General features: G+C 35.5%; 4 protein-coding genes across 9 annotated transcripts; 1 reads left to right on the top strand and 3 right to left on the bottom strand.

Annotated features, from left to right (window-relative positions):
• Positions 1 to 376: 376 nt before the first annotated feature.
• On the top strand, positions 377 to 5,043 carry LOC103855220 (E3 ubiquitin-protein ligase RGLG3). 2 transcript variants are annotated; one of them, XM_033285825.1, is made up of 8 exons: positions 377 to 3,141; positions 3,247 to 3,331; positions 3,413 to 3,553; positions 3,635 to 3,926; positions 4,135 to 4,240; positions 4,321 to 4,439; positions 4,522 to 4,726; positions 4,821 to 5,043. In XM_033285825.1, exons 1-8 carry the CDS (start codon positions 3,073 to 3,075, stop codon positions 4,902 to 4,904), a joined length of 1,101 nt encoding a protein of 366 aa, XP_033141716.1. In that variant the 5' UTR covers positions 377 to 3,072; the 3' UTR covers positions 4,905 to 5,043. The 2 variants fall into 2 exon arrangements, with proteins under 2 accessions (XP_033141716.1, XP_033141715.1); XM_033285824.1 differs by having other exon boundaries at positions 642 to 3,141; positions 4,519 to 4,726.
• Positions 5,042 to 8,488, bottom strand: LOC103855219 (proline-rich receptor-like protein kinase PERK13). 2 transcript variants are annotated; one of them, XM_009132177.3, is made up of 10 exons: positions 8,247 to 8,488; positions 8,061 to 8,143; positions 7,740 to 7,971; positions 6,789 to 7,355; positions 6,450 to 6,698; positions 6,203 to 6,366; positions 6,050 to 6,129; positions 5,830 to 5,977; positions 5,599 to 5,748; positions 5,042 to 5,527 (listed from the first exon to the last, which is right to left on the bottom strand). In XM_009132177.3, the coding sequence occupies exons 1-10, from the start codon at positions 8,413 to 8,415 to the stop codon at positions 5,294 to 5,296; spliced, it is 2,076 nt and encodes a 691-aa protein (XP_009130425.1). In that variant the 5' UTR covers positions 8,416 to 8,488; the 3' UTR covers positions 5,042 to 5,293. The 2 variants fall into 2 exon arrangements, with proteins under 2 accessions (XP_009130425.1, XP_009130426.1); XM_009132178.3 differs by having other exon boundaries at positions 6,789 to 7,340.
• LOC103855218 (DNA topoisomerase 3-alpha) lies at positions 8,471 to 21,877 on the bottom strand. Of its 4 annotated transcripts, none has more exons than XM_033285822.1 (25): positions 15,651 to 17,237; positions 15,375 to 15,553; positions 15,221 to 15,293; positions 15,027 to 15,152; positions 14,819 to 14,940; positions 14,662 to 14,734; positions 14,472 to 14,591; positions 14,213 to 14,296; positions 13,944 to 14,123; positions 13,719 to 13,847; positions 13,555 to 13,629; positions 13,079 to 13,168; positions 12,854 to 12,958; positions 12,726 to 12,760; positions 12,409 to 12,538; positions 12,264 to 12,316; positions 12,084 to 12,183; positions 11,936 to 11,974; positions 11,724 to 11,802; positions 11,550 to 11,621; positions 11,374 to 11,445; positions 11,011 to 11,178; positions 10,811 to 10,931; positions 10,475 to 10,721; positions 8,471 to 8,659 (listed from the first exon to the last, which is right to left on the bottom strand). In XM_033285822.1, the coding sequence occupies exons 1-24, from the start codon at positions 15,945 to 15,947 to the stop codon at positions 10,478 to 10,480; spliced, it is 2,766 nt and encodes a 921-aa protein (XP_033141713.1). In that variant the 5' UTR covers positions 15,948 to 17,237; the 3' UTR covers positions 8,471 to 8,659; positions 10,475 to 10,477. The 4 variants fall into 4 exon arrangements, with proteins under 4 accessions (XP_033141713.1, XP_033141714.1, XP_009130424.1 ...); XM_033285823.1 differs by lacking the exon at positions 8,471 to 8,659 and having other exon boundaries at positions 9,966 to 10,721; positions 15,651 to 15,717; positions 15,880 to 17,237; XM_033285821.1 differs by lacking the exon at positions 8,471 to 8,659 and adding an exon at positions 21,557 to 21,877 and having other exon boundaries at positions 10,478 to 10,721; positions 15,651 to 21,358.
• Positions 18,998 to 23,094, bottom strand: LOC103855118. Its single transcript, XM_033285338.1, has 7 exons — positions 23,070 to 23,094; positions 22,874 to 22,987; positions 22,660 to 22,785; positions 22,469 to 22,517; positions 22,144 to 22,267; positions 21,830 to 22,031; positions 18,998 to 21,722 (listed from the first exon to the last, which is right to left on the bottom strand). The coding sequence occupies exons 1-7, from the start codon at positions 23,092 to 23,094 to the stop codon at positions 21,676 to 21,678; spliced, it is 687 nt and encodes a 228-aa protein (XP_033141229.1). The 3' UTR covers positions 18,998 to 21,675.
• Between the last annotated feature and the right edge of the window lie 455 nt (positions 23,095 to 23,549).

The raw sequence follows: 23,549 nt of genomic DNA, 5'->3' as shown, positions 1-23,549 counted from the left end.
TCAGGTTTCCAAAAATTTCCACCAACTTTTTCTTGATTTTCTTGATTTGATTGGTTTTGTATATTTGTTTATCATAAGAAGAACAGTCTTATTGTGATTTTCGTTAGGTGATAACTTCTCTGAGAGAAGCTGGACTTGAATCTTCAAATCTGATTTTACTGGGGGCAGTTGCCTCCTCCTTGATGCATGTGGATCCGCTCATGGTCCAAAGATCCTCCTTCTCCCAGGGCAACAAGATCCGCGACCAGACAAACATTTCCAACTAGAGTGGGCTCGGTGTAGTTGGAGCTTGTCCGGACATCTTGGAACCCGTCATCCTTGTCTGTTGCAGAAACCATGGCTCCTTGGATTATGTTGGGATTATGCATTTTCAAGTCTTTCCATCTCCAGTCTCCTTTGCAAGTCTCTTTCTTGTTCATCGGAATGGAAGCTCCACGATGATGCACGTGTGTCGGCTACCTCTCACCGAAACCCACAACATAGCTCATGTTCCGTGGGTTTCGACCAAGAATGTAATTCACCTGTTGCAGAGACAAAACAAAAATCATGTAAGAGTTAAGACCCACCATTTTACTCATGTTTTTGTTTTAAGCATGAGATGATTTACTTGTGATCTGGAGAAATCACGTAAGTATTAGAGACGCTAAGAAAGCAGCATTATCCTGTAGTGGTTGTATAGATAGAGATAGATGATATCAACAATAAATCAAAATCCAAGGCTCCACCATCAAACACAAAGTAAGAATGTAATAAAACTTTAGTGTTCCTTTACCTTTGCTTCTCCTAAAATTTCTGAAATAGGGCAGATAAGAGCACACAACCACTCCTATTTGGTTATGGAATTCGCTTAGCATCTCTTCATACAGATACCCTGGGCCTGGGAAGATCCTCAACCTCGTCAACAACAACTACAACACACACATAATCAAATCCAGTATCAGTTTTAACAAAAAAAAACAACAAATATATCAGTTTCAACAAAAACAGAGGTTACAGAATCAGTTTCAACACCAGCTCTATCAGCCAAATCGTAACTGGTTACACGCTCAAGGTAGTATGCGTCACCACAACATAGCTCATGTTTTGTGGGTTTCGACCAATGATGTAATCCATCTGCAGGGGACACAACACAACAAGATCAGATCAAATAAGAGTTAAGACCCACCATTTTACTCTTGTTATGTCTGAAATTATAGGTAATGAAGATAGAAAAGGTTTTTTGACTATGAAGCTCAAGAAAATGGTCTTCATAGATTATGTTTTAAGATCAAAAGCAAAAATGTCTAGGTTTTTTTTTATTTTGAACGCTAAATTTAAGAGAATATCAAAAGATAGCATGGTAACTTTACCTTTTTTGTTATATTTTTCTTATATTTTCCTAAATTTTTTATATGATAATTTTTTTGTAAAAATAGCTTCTTAAGTGTTTTTTGTTACGTGTTATATATACATTTTTAGTAAAATATTGAAAATAAGTAAAACTATAGTTGGATTTGCGCGTTTGTGCTGGTTTCGTTTACAATTTTGTAAATAAAACTTTTTAATTTGTTAATATTTTATGTTGTATATAATGAAATTAGCTTTCTTATTTGTTAATATTTTATGTTGTATATAATGAAACTATAGTTACAGTGTATTTTATATTTATATTAATAAATTTATATTATATTTAAATAATTTTTTATGCATATATATATATATTCTATTAAAACATGAACATGACCTATTGATATAGATGTGGTTCAACTATTTTAATATAATTATTAAAATATTTTACTAGTCATTTAAGAAAAATATTATAAAAGTATGACTAAAAACACAAAAATATAAAAATTAATTTTTTGAAAAAAATGTAAAGCAAAAAAATATATCCGTCTTTTTAAGGACAGATTAGAATCTAGTACTCTATTAATTTGGAATCCTATCTTTATCTACTGATAAAATTATTTTAAATGGTCTAACAAGACATGTAACAATATATGAAACATTTGTAAATATATTTATTATAATTTAGTTACTAAAATGGTTCCCTATTATATATGCCATTTTTTTATATTTAGATATTCCATTTGAGTAATAACCATAATTCATCTAAATATTTTCTATACTATTTTATATTGCATTTATATTTATCATGATTTCATGAGAGACAACATAAAGATTAGATGTCACATAAGTGTTTATATGAAATAATTATTTATAAGAGTTACATGATAAAAATCAAATATATTGATAACTATTATCTCACTAAATAAGGTACAAACCAAAATATTTTAATCCAAAACTTAAATAGACATCAGAAATATCTAAAATTAACACAATATTATTATCTTAAAGTTTATTTATTACTATTTTGATTTTATTTTTGTTAATCAAATAAAAATGAAGAATGTTACTGTGTAACTTGGCATCAAGAGTTATTTATTATTTTGAATGAACCCCCTAAAGTTTATTTCCTATCAACAAAGACCAGAATGACCAAACTCAAAACTCAACTTCAAAGTTGATAGATTGAGAAGTTGAGTTTGGGCTGATAGCTACCGAACGTGGTGTGAAATTATAGGTATCGAAAATGCTTCTTGATTATGAAGCCCAAGAAAATGGTGTCTAGAGATTTAAACATTTTTAGGGGGTCAAAAGCCCAAAAAATCAAATCTTCAGAGACCATTACACCAATACGTGCTCTGCCACGTTGTCCACATGTATAAATAATACTTCTTGTGGACATTGGTTACAGAATTTGGGTTTTGGTCTTTGTGGATATATATCATCATTAATGACGACAACGAGATAATAGATCAGGCGTGTAAGAGCAAAATACGCATTTGATTAATTTCCGCCGCAAGCAAAGAAACTAGAAAGGGTCACGTTCCACTATACCTTTCATTATTCAACTAATCTATACCTTTCTGTTTTTTTTTTCTTCTTTTATAGTCTCTCGTCATTTCACATCAGAGAGAATCTCCTTTTCTCTACAACAATATTTCTGAAACTCTTCTTGTTCTTGAAAAAAAAAAAGTCAAGGTTCATATTATATATATCCTCAAATATTGGATCTTCTAGTGTGGAGCAATGAGTAGATGCAATAAACGTAATCCGCAACCTTCGTATATTGCTGATCACTTCAACAGCTTAGATCAGGTTTTCCAAAAAAACTTTCACCAACTTTTTCATGACTTTCTTGATTTGATTATTTTTATTTATTTGTTTATCATAAGAAGAACGGTCTTATTGTGATTTGTTTAGGTGATAACTTCTCTAAGGGAAGCTGGACTTGAATCTTCAAACTTGATACTAGGAATTGACTTCACCAAGAGCAATGAGTGGACAGGTGATTTCTTATGAATTCATTATCAATAAAAGACTATTTCAATTGGTTTTTAGTGTTTTAATGTTATGAATCTCGTTGCAGGAAGATACTCATTCAATAGAAAAAGCCTTCACGCCATTGGTAAAAGACAGAACCCTTATGAACAAGCTATATCCATCATTGGCCGCACTTTGTCTCCCTTTGATGAAGATGATCTTATACCTTGTTTCGGTTTTGGCGATGGTTAGTTTCTTTAACTTTACCTTCATTTTCAAGATGAAGATCGATAAAAACTCTAAATGTGTTCTACTCTTCTTCTTACAGCAACAACAAGAGATCAGTATGTGTTCAGCTTTTACCCTGACAACAAAAGCTGCGAGGGATTAGACAAAGCTGTGAAAAGATACAGAGAGATTGTTCCTCATTTGAAGTTGTCTGGGCCCACCTCTTTTGCCCCGGTTATCGATGCAGCCATCGACATAGTGGAGCAGAACAATATGCAGTACCATGTTCTTGTCATTATAGCAGATGGTCAGGTGACAAGGAATCCAGATGTTCCACCTGGTAGGCTCAGTCCACAGGAAGAAGCTACTATCAACTCCATAATGGCAGCTAGGTAAAACACAAAACTAGTCAACAAGCTCAACTTCATGGTCTTGGTTTCATCATACTAATATTGTCTGACCGGTTATAAGATTTTGGGGGATATAGACAATTTATGTTAATATTTTTACAAATTTATGGGTCTATATATATATATTTAATTTATGTTTGATGCTTCACTAGTTTATGCTCATGACCGGTTCTGATGTTGTTTAATGCAGCCATTACCCATTGTCTATAGTCTTGGTTGGAGTAGGAGATGGACCATGGGACACAATGAAACAATTTGATGACAATATTCCTCACCGCGAATTCGATAACTTCCAGGTAAATAAGATAACAGTTTTATTGTTTTCTTTTCTATTGGATATGATGGATCAGTGAAGAACTCTGTTTCCTTTCCACAGTTTGTGAACTTCACAGAGATAATGTCACAGCACAAAGATGCAGCTAAGAAGGAGGCTGCTTTCGCATTAGCAGCTCTCATGGAGATTCCTTTTCAGTACAAAGCCACATTAAGTCTCGAGTAAGTGGTGAAACTTCTTGTATCACACTGTTGAATAGACTTCTTGAAACGGACTTTTGATTGTGTGTTGTGTGAGCAGTAGAAAACAAGTGAGTGGTTCCCGTTTGCGTCACAAGCCGCTACCACCACCACCAGAGGTGATAGAGCGTGACAATGCTGTTAGAAAAATGCCGAATCCAGTTACAGAAACTGCAGAGAAAAGTGACAGAACGGCTCCAGTAACACAACCTGTATGTCCCATTTGCTTGACGAACCCAAAGGACATGGCGTTTAGCTGCGGTCACACGGTAAGTGAAATATATAGAAAACTCTTTGCTTGCTCCCATGGAACAAGATTGGTTTTCTGATATCTTTTTGTTGCTTTTGTTTTTCATAATGAAGACGTGCAAGGAATGTGGTGTGGTTGTCAAGATATGCCCAATGTGCAGAGAACCTATAACAACGAGGATAAGGCTGTACACTTGATGAGGGAAAGACCATATGGTGTTAAAGAACTTAAGCTTCCTGTAGCATATTGTACAGTCCAAACAAAAGAATAATGATACCCAAGTCTTTCATATGTAATTTGATATAACCGTTACATTTAAGAGAATTTATCTTCATATTTAATTTTATTATTTACTTGGAAACAAAATGTATTATTACTATATACTGTTTCAAAAGCAAAAAAAAAAGAAATTACAATATCTATGGAAACCGAATCTTAGACCAAACCGAACCGCTTACAATTTAAAGCTAAGACCAACCAAATTGGAAAGAACGTTACACCTTACAAGAACACATCTAAAAAGCTTGAAAACCTCATCAGAAACTCGATTCCAATTTACAGCTAAAACTAATATATAACTAATATATTAGTTGAAGTTGAAGCTAGCAGTGCGGCTCCATCGACCTTTCAAGTAATCCTCAACGGAGATACTATTAGCTTCCGGACTACTATCAGAAGCTGCATCATCTTCCAAATCAAGCAACGCTAGGTTTATATGTGACTCTATGTTCGTCAAGTACGCCGTTGCATCTTCTGATGCTCGTACTTGTTGCTTTCCCCATTCTGTTGCTTCTTCGTCTCCTTGTAGTATCTTTACCACCTGTGAAATTAATGAATTAGAAGCAAAGACTAAGGGAAAGGTTGAGAAGATAAAGATAATATATAGCTTACGAGGCTCATTTGTGGACGGTCATTAGGTGACCGTTTGATGCATAGAGTGGCAGCTAACAACAGTTTCTCGATTAGTTCGTTATTGTTATCAGTTTCTAGACTTGGATCTAGCAACTGAGAAAACTTTCCACTCTCTAGAATTGGGTTTGCCTGTGAAAGAGATACTAAGTCATTTCATGTAGACATGGAAAAAATGTGAAGTGATGGACAGGACGGATCATGCTTGCTTACCCACAAGACAAGGCTCTCCTGGCCTTTAGTCTGGTCGACGCAGATTGGTTTTCTACCAGATAGAAGCTCGAGTAATACAACACCAAAAGCATAAACATCAATCTTGTCGGTTACTTTACCGTGCATGAAGTACTCCGGTGCTAGGTAACTGCAAAAAAAAGGAACGTTAAGTGGATGATCGATGGATTGATGATGGTTTTAAGGGAAGCAAGTTCAATACCCAAATGTTCCGGCAATATCCCCACATGACACATGCTGTGAAGCACTTGAAGCCAAGCTGGCAAATCCAAAATCTGAGAGCTGAACAATCACAAAAATTCAGGAACATTGTTTCACTGCATCGCATCTATGAATGAACTCAATGCAGCAGTACCTGTGGCTCAAAATCATCTGCTAACAGAACATTAGAAGACTTCACATCTCGGTGAATCACTTCTGGGTCATGAGTATTATGTAGATAGTCTAACGCCTCAGCAACACCCACCGCCACTCTATATCTCTCCAGCCAGCCAAAACTTGCTGCATCCTTTCTATTACCTGAAGTCAAGAAACGAGTACATTCAATATAGACATGAAGAGAATCCAGAGGGAATGAATATCAGATGGTAGTTTTTATATACCGTGAAGGTTTTCTTCGAGGCTTCCTCTTGATAGATAGTCATACACCAGCATCAAATTATTATTCTCAAAGCAGAAACCAAAGAGAGACACTATGTTCTTGTGATTAACACTTGTAATCACTTCGATTTCCTGTTTGAATTCCTTCATCACGTCAAGACAAGGCTTTAATAGTTTGACAGCTAGCTCCCTTCCATCTGGTAGGTCTCCTCTGTAAACATAACTATTACCACCTTCTCCAATCAAGTTATCTAGAAACAGAAAAAGAAGGATGTTTCCATAAGCTAAAGGATCAGACCAAACCCAAACCTATGTTAGAACATGGAAAGGGATTACTATACCAGATGCAAAGTTTGAGGTAATTGACAAAACTTCTTTGTATGTGAATAATCTACACGTGGAAGAGTACTTTTCGTGTAGACCTTCCAGCTCTTCCGGGATGTTGTTTGATCCAACGCAGGGAGAAAGAGGAGACTGCATAAGCTCAGAGCCATCGATGCTAGAAGAGCAATCTTCATCGCAGCCAGAGTCACTCCGCTTCCTATCCAGATAAGCTACAGCTGGTGAATCCCGACCCCGGAGCTTCGAAACCCACTGAAGTACAGCCTTCTTAGCAGAGACTTTGGTCCAGTTTCTCCGAAGAAAATGCCAACCTGGTCCTGACTCAGGGGAACCTGAATCAGTCTTGTTCGTTGGTACCGGCACTAAAGCCAATGAATTGTCTACACCTAAACTCTCGGGAGACTGTAATGAGGAAGTGCGGCTAGTTCTTGTCCAGCGTGAGCTAGTAGTTCTTGCGGGGCTAAATGTGTTACCAATCTTTGCCGCTTCAATAGCAACGTTGGGCGATGCGCACACTAAAGAGGGAAGCTTCATATGTGAACCTTCTGCACCTGCAAAGCACAAAACTACAATACATTTAACAGAGAACAACACACATTCAACCAATGTTAGAAACAATTTTCTTTCGATTCATGCATTCGAATCAGTGGGTTTAAACCGTTCTAAATCAGTTAAAAACAATTTAATTCCGTTTAAATCAAATCTAAATTAGTCTAAATCTCTAAAATTAACAATAATGTTGGTTCAAATCCACAAATTTGTCTAATTTATTTCATTTCTGTATATCTAATTTTTATAATTTATCAAATAACTTTATAATATCTAATAAAAATGTAGCTACTAAACCTGAATAATCCGACTAGTCGCTAATCTTTTACTAAGCACCTAGTTACGCCTAGCAATTTTTTTGAAAATTGCAATCAACTATCAGAAACTAATCAGTAACATACCATTGTTACTAGGTACTCGCCGGAACATAATCTTCCCACTCTTAACAGCAAATACCGAGACATCCTTGGCAAGACTCCTAGCACAGTACTTAGCTAAAGAAGCTGATGAACGGATCGTGTGATGTCTCTTAGAAGAACCAACGATCAAACTCGTAGCTCCACACGATTTCACTTCCTGTACAAGAACTTTCCTAGCTGACTTCCCTCTTAAGAACTTCAACTTCAAATCAACCTGTTCACAACAATCATCGAATTTCATCAACTTTATTTTTTTGAAACTTAATATTAAAACATTAAATTAAAGGATGTTGTGAAGCTTGCCTGTTTTAAGTTGCAGAAGCTTTCGTATACACCAAGCATCGTGTCGAAGGTCTTAACCAGCGAGATAAGCGACGTGGAGCCTTCTATTAAAACGAAATTAAAGATAAATTAAAACGAAATTAAGAAACAAAAGATGTTTAGATCGTAAGGAAGGAAGAGGAGAAGCAAAACTAGGGTTTAACGAACCGAGAGAGTAATCGAGGACGTGGAGAGCGATGATTCGATCTCCAGGGCGAGTTACATTCACCAAAGACCATGTGAGCACCTCTCTGCTCCTTTCGTCGGGATTTACACCGACGATTACTAACGCCGAGCCTTCCGTCGCCGGTTTCTCACCTCCTCCGGTAGGTTTCATCTCTGCACGGTGAAAACTTACGATTCGCACTCACACACACTCTCTATATCTCTTTCAAGCTCTCATAGTAGCTAATCGCTGGCACTAGCTCTCTCGCGTGGTTTGTCGTTTAGCTCTTGGGGGAAGAGGAGAGAGAGAATCACGTTAACTGTCTCCGGGAGAAAAGTGAGAGAGAAGGCGATGTTTTGTGTCCTCTGGTTTGAATGAATCTCGGCCGTTGATGATCCGATCATAATGACTATTCCTTTTATTTTATGTGTTAATAATTATGACAAAAAGGAAAATAATTAAATAAGCACGAGGGGAATAATTATGAATGGAGCATGTACATCGCTATCATTCATTCTCTTTCACGCAGGACTAAAGAATCTCTTCTCTTTATTGATCCCCCCACTTTTTTGCATTAACTTCGTTCTTTGAATTTGTAATTCAGTAAGAGTAACGCTATACTATTTTTTTTATTTTTTAGTTATATTCAATCTTCTCATTTTTAGTTGTGATTAAAGTAAAATACACGTAGACAAAATACAGGTTTTTATATAATTTATCTTGATTAAATAAAAACATCATTAAATAAAACTAAATCAACCAATAAGAAAAATGTAATATTATGTGATTAGTCACTAATTTGAAACATCATTAACTTTTTACCTAATCATAAAAATATCACTTATTTTTGCAGCAAAATAAAATTATTTAAACATCAAATAAATAAAACAGAGAGTGTATTTAAACTGCATTAAATGTCATTATCATACAATCTCATCCACCAAAAAATTCATGCATGATTCATTTTCAGTAAAGGTGTAGCCAACTCTTTTTATTTCTATACAAAAAGCAGTTTAAAGTAGAGGACGTAATAGATCCGTCGGTGAGGACCAAAAATGTCTTTCTTATATGGTTTTAATTTGATTTTGCTCTATAACCTTGCCCCACCATTTTGGTAGGTCTTGCCAAATCATGTGAAGAATGTTTCTATTTAGTTAGTACAGGATATCAAAATCTTTTTTAAAATTTTTTTTAGAGAAATAAAGAAATTGTTTGAGAATTGTTTTCTAGAAGAACTGAGCAAATCACATTGAAAGAAAAAAACAAATACTTTTGTACTATAGATTTGGATGGGTTTACAGGGTACAAAGAGGTTCTTTGGAACTACCACGAGTTTGAATTATATTGTAATCAAATGTCGACTATAGTAATGCATTATCTCAGTTAACATTGGGATTTGGGAACAACAAAACAAAGCAGAACGAATAATTCTTTAGATTGTGTCGTAAAATCATTACTTAATTATTACTAATTCACATTAACTAGTTGTTTCCAATGCATTTAAAAGTGTATGGTCGAGTTACGTGTAAAATCTTTCATATCAGCCTTCCACCAAGATATCACATTCACATAGAAAGATTTGTAAATCTTGAAGTTAAGGTGTGATTAGCTTAAACATGTCATTAGTAACGTTATTACTTTACCATCATAAATCAAAAGCTAGAATACTTAAACATATATTTTCACAAGACGAGTCATCGTTTTTTTCTTTTCAGAAAAGAGCCGTCTTTAAGATGATCTTCTCGATTACATTTTCGATTCTTTATTTTGAAATCGAGTTGGACGAAAAGAAATAATATACCCTTTCAAACTTTCATTGTGTACTAATAAGTCTAACATGACTCTCGAATCTTTTATTTAAAATCATATCCCTAGAGGGAGAAGAAGACCAGGAGGAGATATATTAAACAAAACAAAGAACCAAGAGAATGGATCCACATTAACTCACTACATCATAGCTAAATTTTTAAAAAAACATTTAGACTTTAGATTTAATTTTGTGGGCACGATTCAGTATAGCACGTCAAAGATTATATTTGAGTAATCCAGCTAACCGTGATTAACGCAAATAATGAATTCCAGAGCAGAAGTGGCCGTTAATTACTACTGTAGTGGTCATTATGAACCTAATCACTAGGAAAAATCATTTATAATTCATGGATAATTATTGTACTCACTAATCAACCATGCTAAATATAGAAAGTAAATTAGCTTGCTTACTAGAAGTTACCGTTTAAGAGTTACGGTTAGGGCAAGCGTTGGCAAAATGTGAAGGATCACCACATGAGAAGCACCTTCTACCACTCACTGGCTCTCCAGTTGCAGAAACAAAGCTTGTTCCACCGCCGCCACGCCCTCCACCTCTTTGGCCACCGCCTCTATTTCCCCGGCCACCACCACGGCCGCGCCTACCGCTTCCGCCGCTATTAGAACCTGTTGTTGCATTCCCAGTACCGTTGCTGATGCTATCTTCCCATCTGTCACAAAACATTATGCGAATTTAGTGATTAAAAAGAACAACAATGGAATAATCAAAGGGTAACCGACGGTGATGGATGCTGCTTACGTGAAGAAGTTGCAGCCTTGTGATGGACATGAGTAGAACTTCCTTCCCCTGTTAGCTTCTGTGTTGGCTGTACGAATAGCACATGGTGTTCCACAAGTGGTACATGAAACTGTAGTTTCATCTGCATTATTGACAACGATGTCATTGAGAAATGAGATGATGTTTGTTTGCTAAAACATTCAAAGAAAGGGTCCAATTACTGTTTCTCGGATTTGCTGTTCCAGTAGCACGAGGATTTCGATATCCTGAAGCTCGCGTGGGACAATTGGCAGAAGTATGCCCTCCTTGTTGACAGTGTATGCACACGTTGTTCTGTCTTATGTTGCTTCCTCGGACATTGTTTGGGGTTGCACCCGGGGCTGCCCTTGCTACAAGAACAAATGTTCGTTTCTTGTTAGTTCAATGTTATCTATTCACAAACCAAGCCACAATAAAAATTCTTGTATTCTTACTTAGGACAGGAGAAATTAATAATTGTATAATGTCCAATACACAAGCCAAGCCACACTAAGTTCATCTGACTGTTTGGTCGAACTACGTATTGTGTAACTACGAGCACTAACCTTGAGAACGGGATCCAGTTCCACATATGTCTATCAGCTGTTTAAGAACGTCATCACAGCCACCAACACAGCCTGAACACGATGAAACAAACTGGAAATCAGCAGCGATTCTGCATGGTGAAGTATTGAAAGATAAGCACAGAGTTGGTTGCACATGTTTGAAAGAATTTGCATACCTAAGTGATTAACATCAAAGCCTGGTGGAATTCTGATCTGACGGAACTTGAAACGTATCTTGTAGACAGGACCTACATCACAAAAAAAAAACATCATTAAACAATAAAGAGGAACGTTTCACGTATAGTTATTAGATTTTTCTATTCACTGTGTTACTGGGGCGTGGGCGCTACCTGGACCACAAGATTGACAAGTGTCAGTAGTGACAGATGCTTCCAATGTAGGTCCGGGAAGCCAAACTGCATTCCGACACTGAATAATGGGCGAATGTGTTAGATTAATAGTTGCAAGCAAGGAAGAAATACTGAAATGTCAAACTATTAGATAATAATTATCAGAAATAACGTTAGAAAAAGTATATTTCACAGAGCTGTGAGATTCTGACCTGAGGATAGCTCATGCATCCAACCATAAAATTGCCATCCTGCAAAGAAAATGGATTAGACTGTTTAAATAGTTGCTCTCATTAACAAGAGGGAGAAGATCAATTCATATCCAACATGGAAAATGATTTGGATGGATCATATAAGTACCTGGTTCTTCCTGAGCGCCATATCTGATTCATGGCAAAGGTTGCATCGTCGGACAACTTCACCAGCTGTCTGATTTTCACCTTCATCGGAGTTATTAGATCTGCACATACAGTATCATATATTGTATTATGACAGAAAAGGCTTAAGTGACACAGTACTTGAGCAAAGTAATGAGAACACCTTTCAAAGAAAATTGTCATTGCTTCTAGGAGCTTTGTTTTTTTGACTCTTGCCTGCGAAATACAAATATAAAATCATGGACTTCAGTTTCAGCCCAACAGCCACAGAGAGAAGACACATAATATATATGATAAAGCTCACTCACATCTAAGAAACAAGCTTTCATTTGCTGCAAACAAGTTTCAAGAACTTCAGCTTTAGTCTTGTTGCCAACACTAACTTCATTCATATCATGTTCCATGATGGCTCTGAGGTTTGGTTTCCAAAGTTCATACCTGATATTAAAAGGTTGGTAACACGAACACATCAAATTGTTAGGGGGCTCTTCAGCATGGTATTGACACAAATTAGGTCTCTCCAAATAGATAAGCCTTTAACATAAACACATCAGGTTTCCTCTACCTACAAGGGAAAATATGATTGAAAGCCATAAATATAAGGAGTCTCTAAGTTTACACATACCCCATGTCATCATATCCCATAACAAGCGCCTCACCCTGTAAAATCAGATTAGAACAGTAAGGTGATTATGAAACTTTATTTGAGAAAAACAGTGGAGAAATTCTTAGAAAGCAAGTATTATCAACTACCAGGTTGGTTGGAGAAAAGCGCGTATTAGCATCCTTTGTAGCATAACCCCGATCAAGGAGTTTCTTTATATGGTCGTGCATTGTCGCATCAGTGCCAATGCCTGCCTATTATTCACAAGAACACATAATATGCAAACATGATTAGATGAGAAATTTAGGGATTGGTGAACAAGAATATGCAATCACCACCATGAAAAGAGGGGCAAACAAGACAGTTTTACTCACCTTGTCCATACAACTCAGTAAGTCAGCTTCACACAATAGCGGTGGTGGCCTTGTTACCGCTGAATCCAGAGTCAAACGTGTTGGGATAAACTGCACAATACCAAGACATTCAGAATCATCATCAATCGTCCTGGCTGTAAGAACTAAGTAGAAAGGTACACAAAAAACATCAAAGGAGTGAACGTTAAAACATAATTTCCAGCAGTTCAGGTAGCCTCCTGTTTTAAATTGAAGGTAAACCACTTAAATAGATTCTATCATGAATGAGAAATAGTCCAGTTTAGTAGGTATGCCCTTTCACTTCTAACTAAAAATCACAATGTGGAAAGTTATGCCCTTCATTGCCTTACAGTTTAGTAGTTAATGAATGTGACTTGCACACAAGGACAACGTAGTTTAAATGAGGCTAGGCTGAGAGATAGAAATAAAAAAACCTCCTAAAAGCAAATCCGAGAGATATTAAGAGAAGCACAAACCTGCTGCCCTTTTTCATACACTGGAATCATTGAACCTCCCCAAGATTCAAAGCGATACACCTCAAGGTAATTTTTCTAGTCACATAAAGAAAAATAATGTCAGTATCCAATTAATTTCTGAAGCGAAAAGTACCGAGACAGAAGTAGTGAGGAGCGAGTCTTACAGCTAATATTGCTCTCCCAGATGCAGAAAAACGCTCACCAGCAATATCAATTTCTACTGTAGTTTCAGCAGCAACTGCTGGCTGGGAAACACACGCCAGGTAATGGCGGACAACAAGCTCATAAACGTTCTGGAAAAGTGAAAAAAAATACCTTTAACTCCAAAGAAATTAAACAATTTCATACCTTTCCTTGGATATGTTAAAAAAATAGACATCCATACTTACAAGGTGATCTCTACTCCAGTTAGACTCTCCGCTAGAAAACTTTGTTGGGTGAATGGGTGGGTGAGCCTTGTCATCATGACCACCATTCCCCGGGTTTCTCCAGAGTCCCCCCTCCGGCTCTAATAGTCTTTGTGCATATGGACCCCATGCAGGATGTCTTGTTTGTTCCTCCACCATGGCCTAGACACAGCTAGAGATCCTAAGAGACTAAAACTACAATCAAAGCAACAAAATAAATCATAAACTCCTCATGAGAAAAAAATACCCACACGTAAATCAGTCCTGCTTGAAAAAGAATCTGTCTCTGTACGAGGATAGCTGATGAAACCAGCCTGATATAACTCTTCTGCCACCTATCCAGACATTGTTGATGTTATTAAGCACTTCAGAAAGACAATCAATCTAGGCGAAAGCAGAAAACTCTACCGACATACAGTAGGATTTAGATAATTTTGGAAAACATGCAGTCCTAATAGGCAAAAAAAAGCATGTGAAACTTAAGTGAACCAGTGTAATACTCGTTCTCACCTTCATGGTATGCTCCGAACTCAGGCGGAAGTATCTTGAAGCGCGTTTTTCAAGTTCAATTGTGTTCAATGGATAAGGAGGATATTTGAATTTTTCCCTTGGATGCGGGACATTCATAACCTGAAAGGACACACAATATTAAGTAGAGTATGAATTATCAGATAACAAAGATATGTCTTGTTTTACTCACGGTGGCAGTAGGTTCCAGGACACACATCTCATATAATATCGCAGCTGAAGCATAATCAAAGAGATGACCACGCCTGCAATAGAAAAATTACATCAACGGCACATTCAAGGACAATAGACCTGGAAACAACAATACGCATTGAAGTTGGTAAAAGTACATCCAATTAAAGGTGGCAAGGCCTTCTTCTGATTCGTGAGAACAGTTGATTGTCCAAAACTCTTCTGGTTCATGCGCCTGTATCTCCCAGTATCTCTCTACAATAAAGCCAAGTGTAGGAAACTGCAGTTGAAGCATAAAAACAAGGGTTACCCACTTTTACCCTGACTCTGATATACATAATGAGACTGATAGATCTGAAAAATTACCTGACAGGGACCATAACTTATTACACGGCTCCTCTCTTCATCACCCGTGGAGTCAATAACGAACCTATCTTTCAGAAGCATAGTCTGAAACCTAGTGAAAGAAGCTCCAATGCGTAGGTCTATTTCCTGAATCATTCAAAATTAAATATTAGCTTAACAAATTTTCAAGAGAATACTAAGTTACAGGAGTTTACTTGTCTAGCATCAACAGCCTGAGCAAACAGTTGATTAGGCTCTCTGAGATTCTGAACAGCCTCATGAATTTCCCTAGAAATTTCAAAATGCCAAACACACCATTAGACTAGGTTTAGTGGATTGAAGTAGAGTAAGCAGAGATCACTCACTAACCTGTCAATTAACGCAGAGAAATGAGCTCTCCGTATATAAAGATTCTGCTTCACAGCTCTACAAACATCCACAACTTCAAACGCAATGTTCTCACCTTCCCTATCACAATCAAGCCACAGCACAAGCCAATCGCTCCTCCTTGCCTCCTCCTCCAATGTCTTCTTAATATCCTTCTTATCCTAAACCAGAATCAATCAAAAAATTGAAATCCAGCAAAATCTAACTTCAACATAAGATCGAATCAAATCTAGCTACATCCGACGTGGCATCGAATACCTCGGGGACGTGTTTCATGACCGGAGCTTGGTACAGATCCGCCGGGTCGCAGGAGTGCCACTTGCGGAAGCGATCGGCGAACTCAAGCTCCATCAGGTGACCGATGACGGAGGTCATCATCATGCGGCACGGCTGGCCGTTGATTGCGTAATCGAACTCGAAGATCTTGTTGTACCGAGACCTACCTTCCCGAGTCCGGAAACTTCCACGGGATAGAATCCCGGCCACTGACTTCGCCACCGACGGCTTCTCCGCCACATTCAGTACAGTCACGGGACCACCGCCTCGCCGCGACATCGCCGGAGAAAAGCCCTAAACGGTTAATAATTTCGAATTTTTTTTCAGGAGGCGAATTTTCCCGCCCTTGAGGCTTCTACTAGCGGGACGTCACTTTGATCGAAAACAACACAAGGTCTTAATTTACTCGATATTTACGGAGATTTTACGAAATTACAAATAAACCCATTTGGGGTTTTGATATATTATTTACGGCCCGGCCCAAAGTTTTTCCTTTTATGAAAGACCCAAATTTTTAAATGGTGTTTTCTGAATCTCATATATATCCCCATGTGGCATGTATATTTATCGATGATCGTTTGAAAAGTTGTAACATTAATTATAACTTAACTATAATGTCAATTTAGCTTACATGCAGCTTAAGAATCAAATAAAAAATGTTGGTCTAAATCAAATTAGTAAGAAACATTATATTAATGCAAAATATAAAAAACGTGTATTATTTTCTTAAAATAAAACTACGGAATTACCTAATATAATTAACATACGTATAGCAATTAATGACTATGAATAATAAATATTCGATAACAATTTTTGCATCCTTTTTCTTTTTTTTGTTTAATTTTATATTATTAAAAAAATTAAACAATCACATTAACCATATAATAAAAAATTAGATTTGTTATGAATTTTTTAAAATAACTTTGAATTACAAAAATGAAGAAAACCTTATATGTTATATTTTTATTATATATTAGATTTTTTCTTATATGTTATATTTTGAATTTTTTTAAACAACTTTAAATTACAAAAATGTAAGTTTTCCTTAAGCATACGACTAAAATCATTAAAATGACATGTATCAATTCGATGGTTGATCTGAAACCTTTCAAAATCATATGAAAGATTAAGGTCAAAATAATTCAACTATAGAAACAATATTGTTCACTTTTTTTCAAGAATATGTTCCGTGGAAAAAAATAAGGTTTTTGTGTCATAATTTGTTTAATGTCCAATCCGATTAACCTATGATATATTAATTATAATTTAGTTCCACCATTTTTAATAAAAAATTGATCCAGTCTATCAAAAAAAAATATAATAACAACAAAAAACATTATATGCAAATAAATTCACTATACGCAAGTCTTATCCTAGTTATATATTATTTGAAGATCTTTTAAAAAAGATATAACCTTCAAATTTGTAATAGTTAAAATGAAGTGGTATAATGTAATGTGGTTATTTATTCGCCTATCCAATCTAAGTTCGAGTCTCTATATACCATATAGGTAATTAGTAGCTTTGGTTCGGTTATGGATCGGGTACTACGGTTTTTGATCAGTAATGTTTATACAATAAGATAATGATTACATTTAAAATGAAGTGGTATAATGTAATGTGGTTATTTATTCGCCTATCCAATCTAAGTTCGAGTTGCGACAATATCAATTTTGTAACTGTTTAGTATTGGAATTATATGTATTTATACAACTTTAAAAGCTTTTAATGTAAGTTGAAGTGGTTCATTATTAATGTGGTTATCACTTTTCCTTATTCAACCCGAGTTTGAGACTTTGAGTAGTAATAGCATTTTCTAAGATACTAGAGCCGGGGTCCGCGCTTCGGGCGGATAATATGTTTTATTAAAGTAAATTTTTATATTTTTGTAGTTTTAAGTATCAGATATTGGAAGTTAAGTTTTGTTCGTTGTAGAACTAACCATAGAGTTTTTGTTTGAATACGATGCGGTGATCAGTTTCTGTTTTCTAAACAATAGTAAGTTTGAAAAATATATGGTTGTTTGCATTGAAGTGTAAATTTTAAAACAGTTGACTGGTGGCGGTTTCCGTCTTGTGGTTTGATCCCATTTGGAGGTATGCCATCAGGCTTAGGATAACAGTTTATTTCTCTTTTGAAAGCGTTGTATGATATCTATGTCGTTGTCAAAGTAAAAGCGCGATCCTGGTGTGGTTGTGAGTGATAGTTTCCCTGAAAAGTGAAATATTTATAAGCATTTAGTTAGACATAAACTTTATGTTTAGTTGATTACCTTCATGTAACCTTGGAATGATACTTGTGATAATTATGATTTGATTTTTCTTGGTAGATATGCGATTTAACTCCCTAAAATTAGCCGTCTCATTGTCCCATATAGTTAGACGGACCAATTTGGATCTACAAAAAATTATTGTATTATATATTTATTGCTTAACGCAATCCAATGATGATTTTTGTATATGTGTTGTGGTTATATAAATCACTTCTTTGGATGAGGCATATGCGGCCAACAACATCTGTGGGAATAATTTGTTTTTAGCGACAAAAATAGAGAATTTATTTGTATGTGTGATAGGTATGGTTTTTTTTTTTTGATTTGGGAGGAAGTTGGTTGCACTTGCTAAGCTGATCAACTGGGGATAGCGTTGGGGCCGGAAAATGTATGAAGGAATCGGTGAAATGTTTTCTTGAATCAGTGTTATAATTGTTGTCTCATTAATATTGATTAAGTATGGTTGAACGGTAAGCATGTACCGTCGGTTATTGGGAAGAAGATTAAAATATCTAATGTGATAAATTTTTCCTTCCTCGAACCGTTGGTACATTGTGTCAGAAATAGGCACCCGCCCTTCCAGTTCTTGTCCTGTTGAGTGGTTAAAAGCAATTATTTGAAATGTTGTTAGAATAATTAAAAGTAAGTATTTTTAAGACAAACCTAGATGTCAAGATAAATGAAAGTTGTTCCTAGAAAAGCATTTTTATTTGCGTGATTTGTGATGGGCCACATCCTAATGATCCTAGCGATAATTGATTGCGGTCCTAGGTTGTCGCTCCACTTATTGTGAACTTCGGCTAGAATTACAAAAAGGTAAATTGAAAACAAAAATAGAGAAAAATTGCAATTAAAAAATCAACTAAAAAATTTATTTAAAAAAATTGTATTTTGAAAACGTATAATCTAAGACTATTACTTAATTATTATTTTTTTTATTTTTTTAATGTTTTTTAATATTTTTTAATTAAATTTTATATATCTAGGGTATAAGGGTCATTTTACCTATTAAATGAAAAATTTTGGTTATTCTATCAAAACTTTCCTTCTTTATCACAATTTTTTTTTTGGTTTGTTTTTAAAACATATTATAAACAAATAAAATTTAATAATATTTGAAAATAAAATTTCGGTTGTATAGGGTTTTTCGAGTTTTTGGTGGTGCTGGAAAATAATTGGTCATTGTGACTTTAATCGTTTTAAAATATAAAGTAAGTTTTAAAATATGCAATTAATATATGTTTTTTTGTATGGTTTAAAACTAATAAGATGTAAATAATGAAGAATATATTAAAACTAAAAATATATATAAAACCAAATTTATGATAAACATGGTCAAACGGTTCATAATTTGTATGTTAAATTAAAAAACATCTTCTAGAGAAAAGAAAAATCTACACTTGTATTTGTGCATTAAATGAAAAAGGGAAATAATATGAAAAGCTTCTTTGCAAACAATAGAGTGCATTAACAACTTGTATATTTTGTTTATTAGAGTTTTGGATAAATAATTAATATTTCAATAATAATAATGTTTTCATTCAAAAATGATAATATTTAAGTTGAAGATGAGATGAAGAGGCAGAGAATCACGATGAGATGGAGTCGGTGATTAGGGCTAGGGTGAGGATGAGTGATCTTTAGTTTTTAGAGAATTATATGTTTTAGGGCTTTTAGTATTAATGGGTTAGGGATTATGTTTTAGGGTCTTTAGTATATGAGTAATAATGGGTTAGGGTCTTTAGTATCTGAGTAATAATGGGCTGTTAAAATGGAATGCTGAGAATGGTGTAAATAGGCTCCAAAATTTAGTAATAATGGGCTGTGAAGGTTTGTCTTTCAAACCAGTCCAGGATGACATGGCAGATTAGTTGGTTCTCAATTTTTTTGCCTATATGACACCTCTAAAAAAGCTCCAATTTAGCTGCTTTTATTGACAATAGACGTGTTTGTAATACTTTCGCGGGATCATTGACAATTAGACGTGTTTGAAATACTTTGATAAAGTAATAGGAAGTATTGTGGAGTGATTTGTTTGTTTTGTTGGAGTTGTTTATAATAAATTTTCATTTTGTGAAGAATTGTCAAATTCACTTTTCTTGTACTATCGACTTCAGCAAAAGGCACATGAATTTGTGTGTTTTAAAGATCAATAAAATTCTACTCTGTTTGGAAAAAGAAAAACAAAGTTTATGTTCAATATTTTGTTTGGCTGTAATGGACTTAACGTTAAAATATGTAAAACTTAAATCCATAGTTTTAAATAAAATTAAAATGGGCATGTTCCATGTTCTTTAATGAAGGAAAGCGGGTTTGGTCAGGGAGCATTCACAAGTTGCTCATCCTCTTACCGGTGAAAGCACACATTGAAGCTGACATGCAAACGAACCCTTTACTGCCTTTTGTTCAAACGTAAATATTCAGTTTAGGAAGATATGATGATGATAGATAAATTGATAATGATGGTCAGTGACTCAAAGTACTGTAAATTGGGTTATGGTTTGTTTTTTCTTTTTCTTGGTTTACTTAATCATCCTACTATATAAATGACTAAGATACATCTTATTGATAAATAAATAATGGAAACTTTGAATGACAACAGATTCAGACCATAAAAGGAGCACAATTCATCAAATTTTATTATCTATATGCCTTTGGGACTCATAATCTCTATTGTATGCTTGAATCAGCCTCTGTTCCTCTGGTCTCAACACCTAACCTTGTCTTAACTTGAAGATCCACTTGAAAGAAACAACGTTCGTCTTCTCTAACAAAACTCACACTACCATTCATCTGCTCCAGCAGTTTCCGTGAAAGCTTAAGTCCTAAGCCATCAGGTGTGACCCATCAATCTCGTGTCTCAAACATATCACTTAGTATCTCTGAAGGAAGTCCTTTTCCAGGATGTATCATCCTACCATCAAAACAACATCAAACCTCAAGTTAAAAACACTCAAAATCTGTAAAACAGCTGCACTGTTTTGTGAAAATGGTCGGGTTGCAGGTTTCAGTGGACAAAACATGATATAGGGAAGCAATATTGTAGCCCAGAAGAAAATGGTATACAAATAACAAAACTACTGCTGTGAGAAAAGAAAAAGGATATGCATTTGATTCAGGGAAGACTTGCTTTTCTTTGGCAGTGGGGGGTAGAAAAAACATACGATTCTTAACTGGTTAAAGAAACCATACATCAATGCTCTACAGTTCACACGGTATTCCGGAGATGATTTCGAATTCCCCGAGTCAAGAACTCGTTCCAAGCAAACATTTTCTTATAGAGAGCACCACCACTTTCATGGTCACATCACACACATATATTCTTCTGGAAACTACACATTATATTGAAAGAATAGCTGAAAAAGAAGTCTTTTGTAAGGTCCACCATACACAGGAGCTACACAGGAACCTCTTGTACCTGTTTATCAACACCAGATAAAGAAACGCAAGGGTTAAATGACTTGAGTTCATAAAAAGGTGGAAGGGTATAATAAATGAACACATGTAACTCACTCTCTTTTCACCAAACAGAAAAGAAAAACAGAAACTTTCTTCGACAATAAGCTTGGGACAGACAAAAAAAAGGGAAAAAATAGTAAAAGATATATAAAAACACCTGTTCTCATCTCTTGAATTTGAAATGTTGCAAATCACGCTAGAATTTCGCAAAGAAATGATCTCACTCTTGGAGACTTCATACACCCTGTGACCACAAATTTGGCCTATCTCTCTTCTCTAAGTGATAACCAGCATGTAGTATGGTCCCAAAAACTTAATGAATCCTGAGACCACAAAAATGGGAAGAAAAAAAACAAATTGTGAGAACACGCTGTAAAAGTAAAACAATGTATGTTTCAGCGACCATAACTTGAAACAAAAGAACACAAACCAATGATGCCATAACAGAGAGTGACAAATTTGAGGCCGCCTGTGGCCTTGTTTTCTTTGTGTATCCGTTTAAGCAGCTCGTAGCATTCTTTTTTGGTATAGGCAGTGAAATCCTCACTGAGGTTAAGCTCAGACGCATCAAGCTGGTCTATCTTTAGTACTCTATATACTCCATTACCATTCCAACCAATCATATAGAAATTCTGAAGACAACTAAAAAGAATGGATAAGAAACTACATAAGCATGTAATCATGTGCTAATCAATTATATATGGTTTACTGATAAACTTTTATATTCAAGTTAGGACGGGATACCTCTCTCAACGTTCCTTGATGTTTAGCAAAAACCTCATTGTCCTTTATTTGAAGGTCAGACTTCTCAGATTGAAGCTTCTTGTAATCAGAAACTGAAGGACCTCCTAGCTTTTGCTGGATGAATCTGAAAGCAAAACCAAAGAAGGATATAATAGTAGGGGAGCATAAACAAATTATGAAATTATACTCTTTGACCTAACTCATATTAGGATAAATTTCATAAAAGCTATCACCTGTGTAGAAGATTATAAGTCAGTAAGTTATGGTACTCTCTTAAAAACTAATATTCACCGGTTAGAAACAAAGTAGGTGTCCATGAACTTACTCTAAAGCAGAGGAAGGCTTGTCATTCTGCTCATACAAAGCAACCAGAACTACATTCGAAACCCACATTGCGTTCCAGAACATACAAAGGAGTACAAATCAAATTATTATGTCCGATCAAACTATTTGATACAGAAACTGTTGCGATAGGTTTTAGTGATGGTGTAATATAAAAAAAAGAAGAAACATTACCTTTGGTGAAGAACTCCACTAACTCTAAATACTTCCTCAAAGCTTTTTTATTGGCTTCTTTCTCCTGATTTATGTAGAAACAAAAAAGTATATCAAAAACTAAAAGAAACAGATCTTTAAGGTCAACTCATTCTCTTCTTCCATCTCTTTTGCAAAGTGTCTTACCTTTTCATTTCCAGCTATGTCAGGCTATCCTCAGACGAGCAAAAGTTACAGTAACGGTGGTGCAAATCAACCGCCACCTCGTCAGCCACCTTACTCCTCCGGCAGAAACAATCCGTACGGCGGATTATGCAACAACGGCATCGGAGGAAGACATTTTGAGAATCTACGCTTGATAAAGAAGACAAACTGACAGAGGTTATGAAGATCCATTCTACTCTCAACCCTCTCCTATTTATAGATTTAACGTGAAGCAAACGGAGAGGTCGACATCGTTACTGGGTTTAGTATGAATAACAATTATCCCAAATTTAAAGAATACATTGAATGACAGGAGAGGTGAAGAGATGAGAGGAAGAACTTTAGTTTACAGATTAGAAAAACGGTGACGCTAGGTTGAACTGTGGAAGAATAATAACGATGAATCCCTAATCAAATTAAGTACAAAACCAGAGAATCATACCAAACTCCGAAATATTAGACCAAACCAAAACCGGGACGAAAATGGGGTCCAAAACGTTAGTGACATGGCATATTGATTGGCTCACAATTTTTTTGTCCATGTGGCAAGGCTTAGGAACCAGGGATTTAGCTCCTTTTATATAGTGGGATGCATAATCGGTTCAATCAGTTTTATATAATAACCAAAACCAAAACTGAACCCAAAACCGAATCGATATCTATTATACCTAATAGTGAGAACTGATAGGTAAATATCTTAGATCCTA

This window comes from Brassica rapa, chromosome A02, assembly GCF_000309985.2.
Source record: "Brassica rapa cultivar Chiifu-401-42 chromosome A02, CAAS_Brap_v3.01, whole genome shotgun sequence".
Classification (NCBI taxonomy): Eukaryota; Viridiplantae; Streptophyta; class Magnoliopsida; order Brassicales; family Brassicaceae; genus Brassica; species Brassica rapa.
This window is presented reverse-complemented; position numbering and strand designations above follow the sequence as displayed.

What these genes read in the sequence shown, in the direction of transcription:
- LOC103855218 (XM_033285821.1), bottom strand. Translation starts at nt 15,947, where the DNA reads ATGTCGCGGCGAGGCGGTGGTCCCGTGACTGTACTGAATGTGGCGGAG. An exon ending in TGTATGAAAAAGGGCAGCAG is followed by an intron (nt 13,169 to 13,554) that starts GTTTGTGCTTCT and finishes GGTATTGTGCAG; the next exon opens with TTTATCCCAACACGTTTGAC. An exon ending in GATGCATGAGCTATCCTCAG is followed by an intron (nt 11,803 to 11,935) that starts GTCAGAATCTCA and finishes CCCATTATTCAG; the next exon opens with TGTCGGAATGCAGTTTGGCT.
- LOC103855219 (XM_009132177.3), bottom strand. Translation starts at nt 8,415, where the DNA reads ATGAAACCTACCGGAGGAGGTGAGAAACCGGCGACGGAAGGCTCGGCG. An exon ending in CGTCCTCGATTACTCTCTCG is followed by an intron (nt 8,144 to 8,246) that starts GTTCGTTAAACC and finishes TCGTTTTAATAG; the next exon opens with AAGGCTCCACGTCGCTTATC. An exon ending in GATATTGCCGGAACATTTGG is followed by an intron (nt 5,978 to 6,049) that starts GTATTGAACTTG and finishes TTTTTTTTGCAG; the next exon opens with TTACCTAGCACCGGAGTACT.
- LOC103855220 (XM_033285824.1), top strand. Translation starts at nt 3,073, where the DNA reads ATGAGTAGATGCAATAAACGTAATCCGCAACCTTCGTATATTGCTGAT. An exon ending in ACTTCAACAGCTTAGATCAG is followed by an intron (nt 3,142 to 3,246) that starts GTTTTCCAAAAA and finishes TGATTTGTTTAG; the next exon opens with GTGATAACTTCTCTAAGGGA. An exon ending in TTGTTTCGGTTTTGGCGATG is followed by an intron (nt 3,554 to 3,634) that starts GTTAGTTTCTTT and finishes TTCTTCTTACAG; the next exon opens with CAACAACAAGAGATCAGTAT.
- LOC103855118 (XM_033285338.1), bottom strand. Translation starts at nt 23,094, where the DNA reads ATGTCGACCTCTCCGTTTGCTTCAC. An exon ending in GACCTCTCCGTTTGCTTCAC is followed by an intron (nt 22,988 to 23,069) that starts GTTAAATCTATA and finishes TATCAAGCGTAG; the next exon opens with ATTCTCAAAATGTCTTCCTC. An exon ending in ATCAAGGAACGTTGAGAGAG is followed by an intron (nt 22,032 to 22,143) that starts GTATCCCGTCCT and finishes AGTTGTCTTCAG; the next exon opens with AATTTCTATATGATTGGTTG.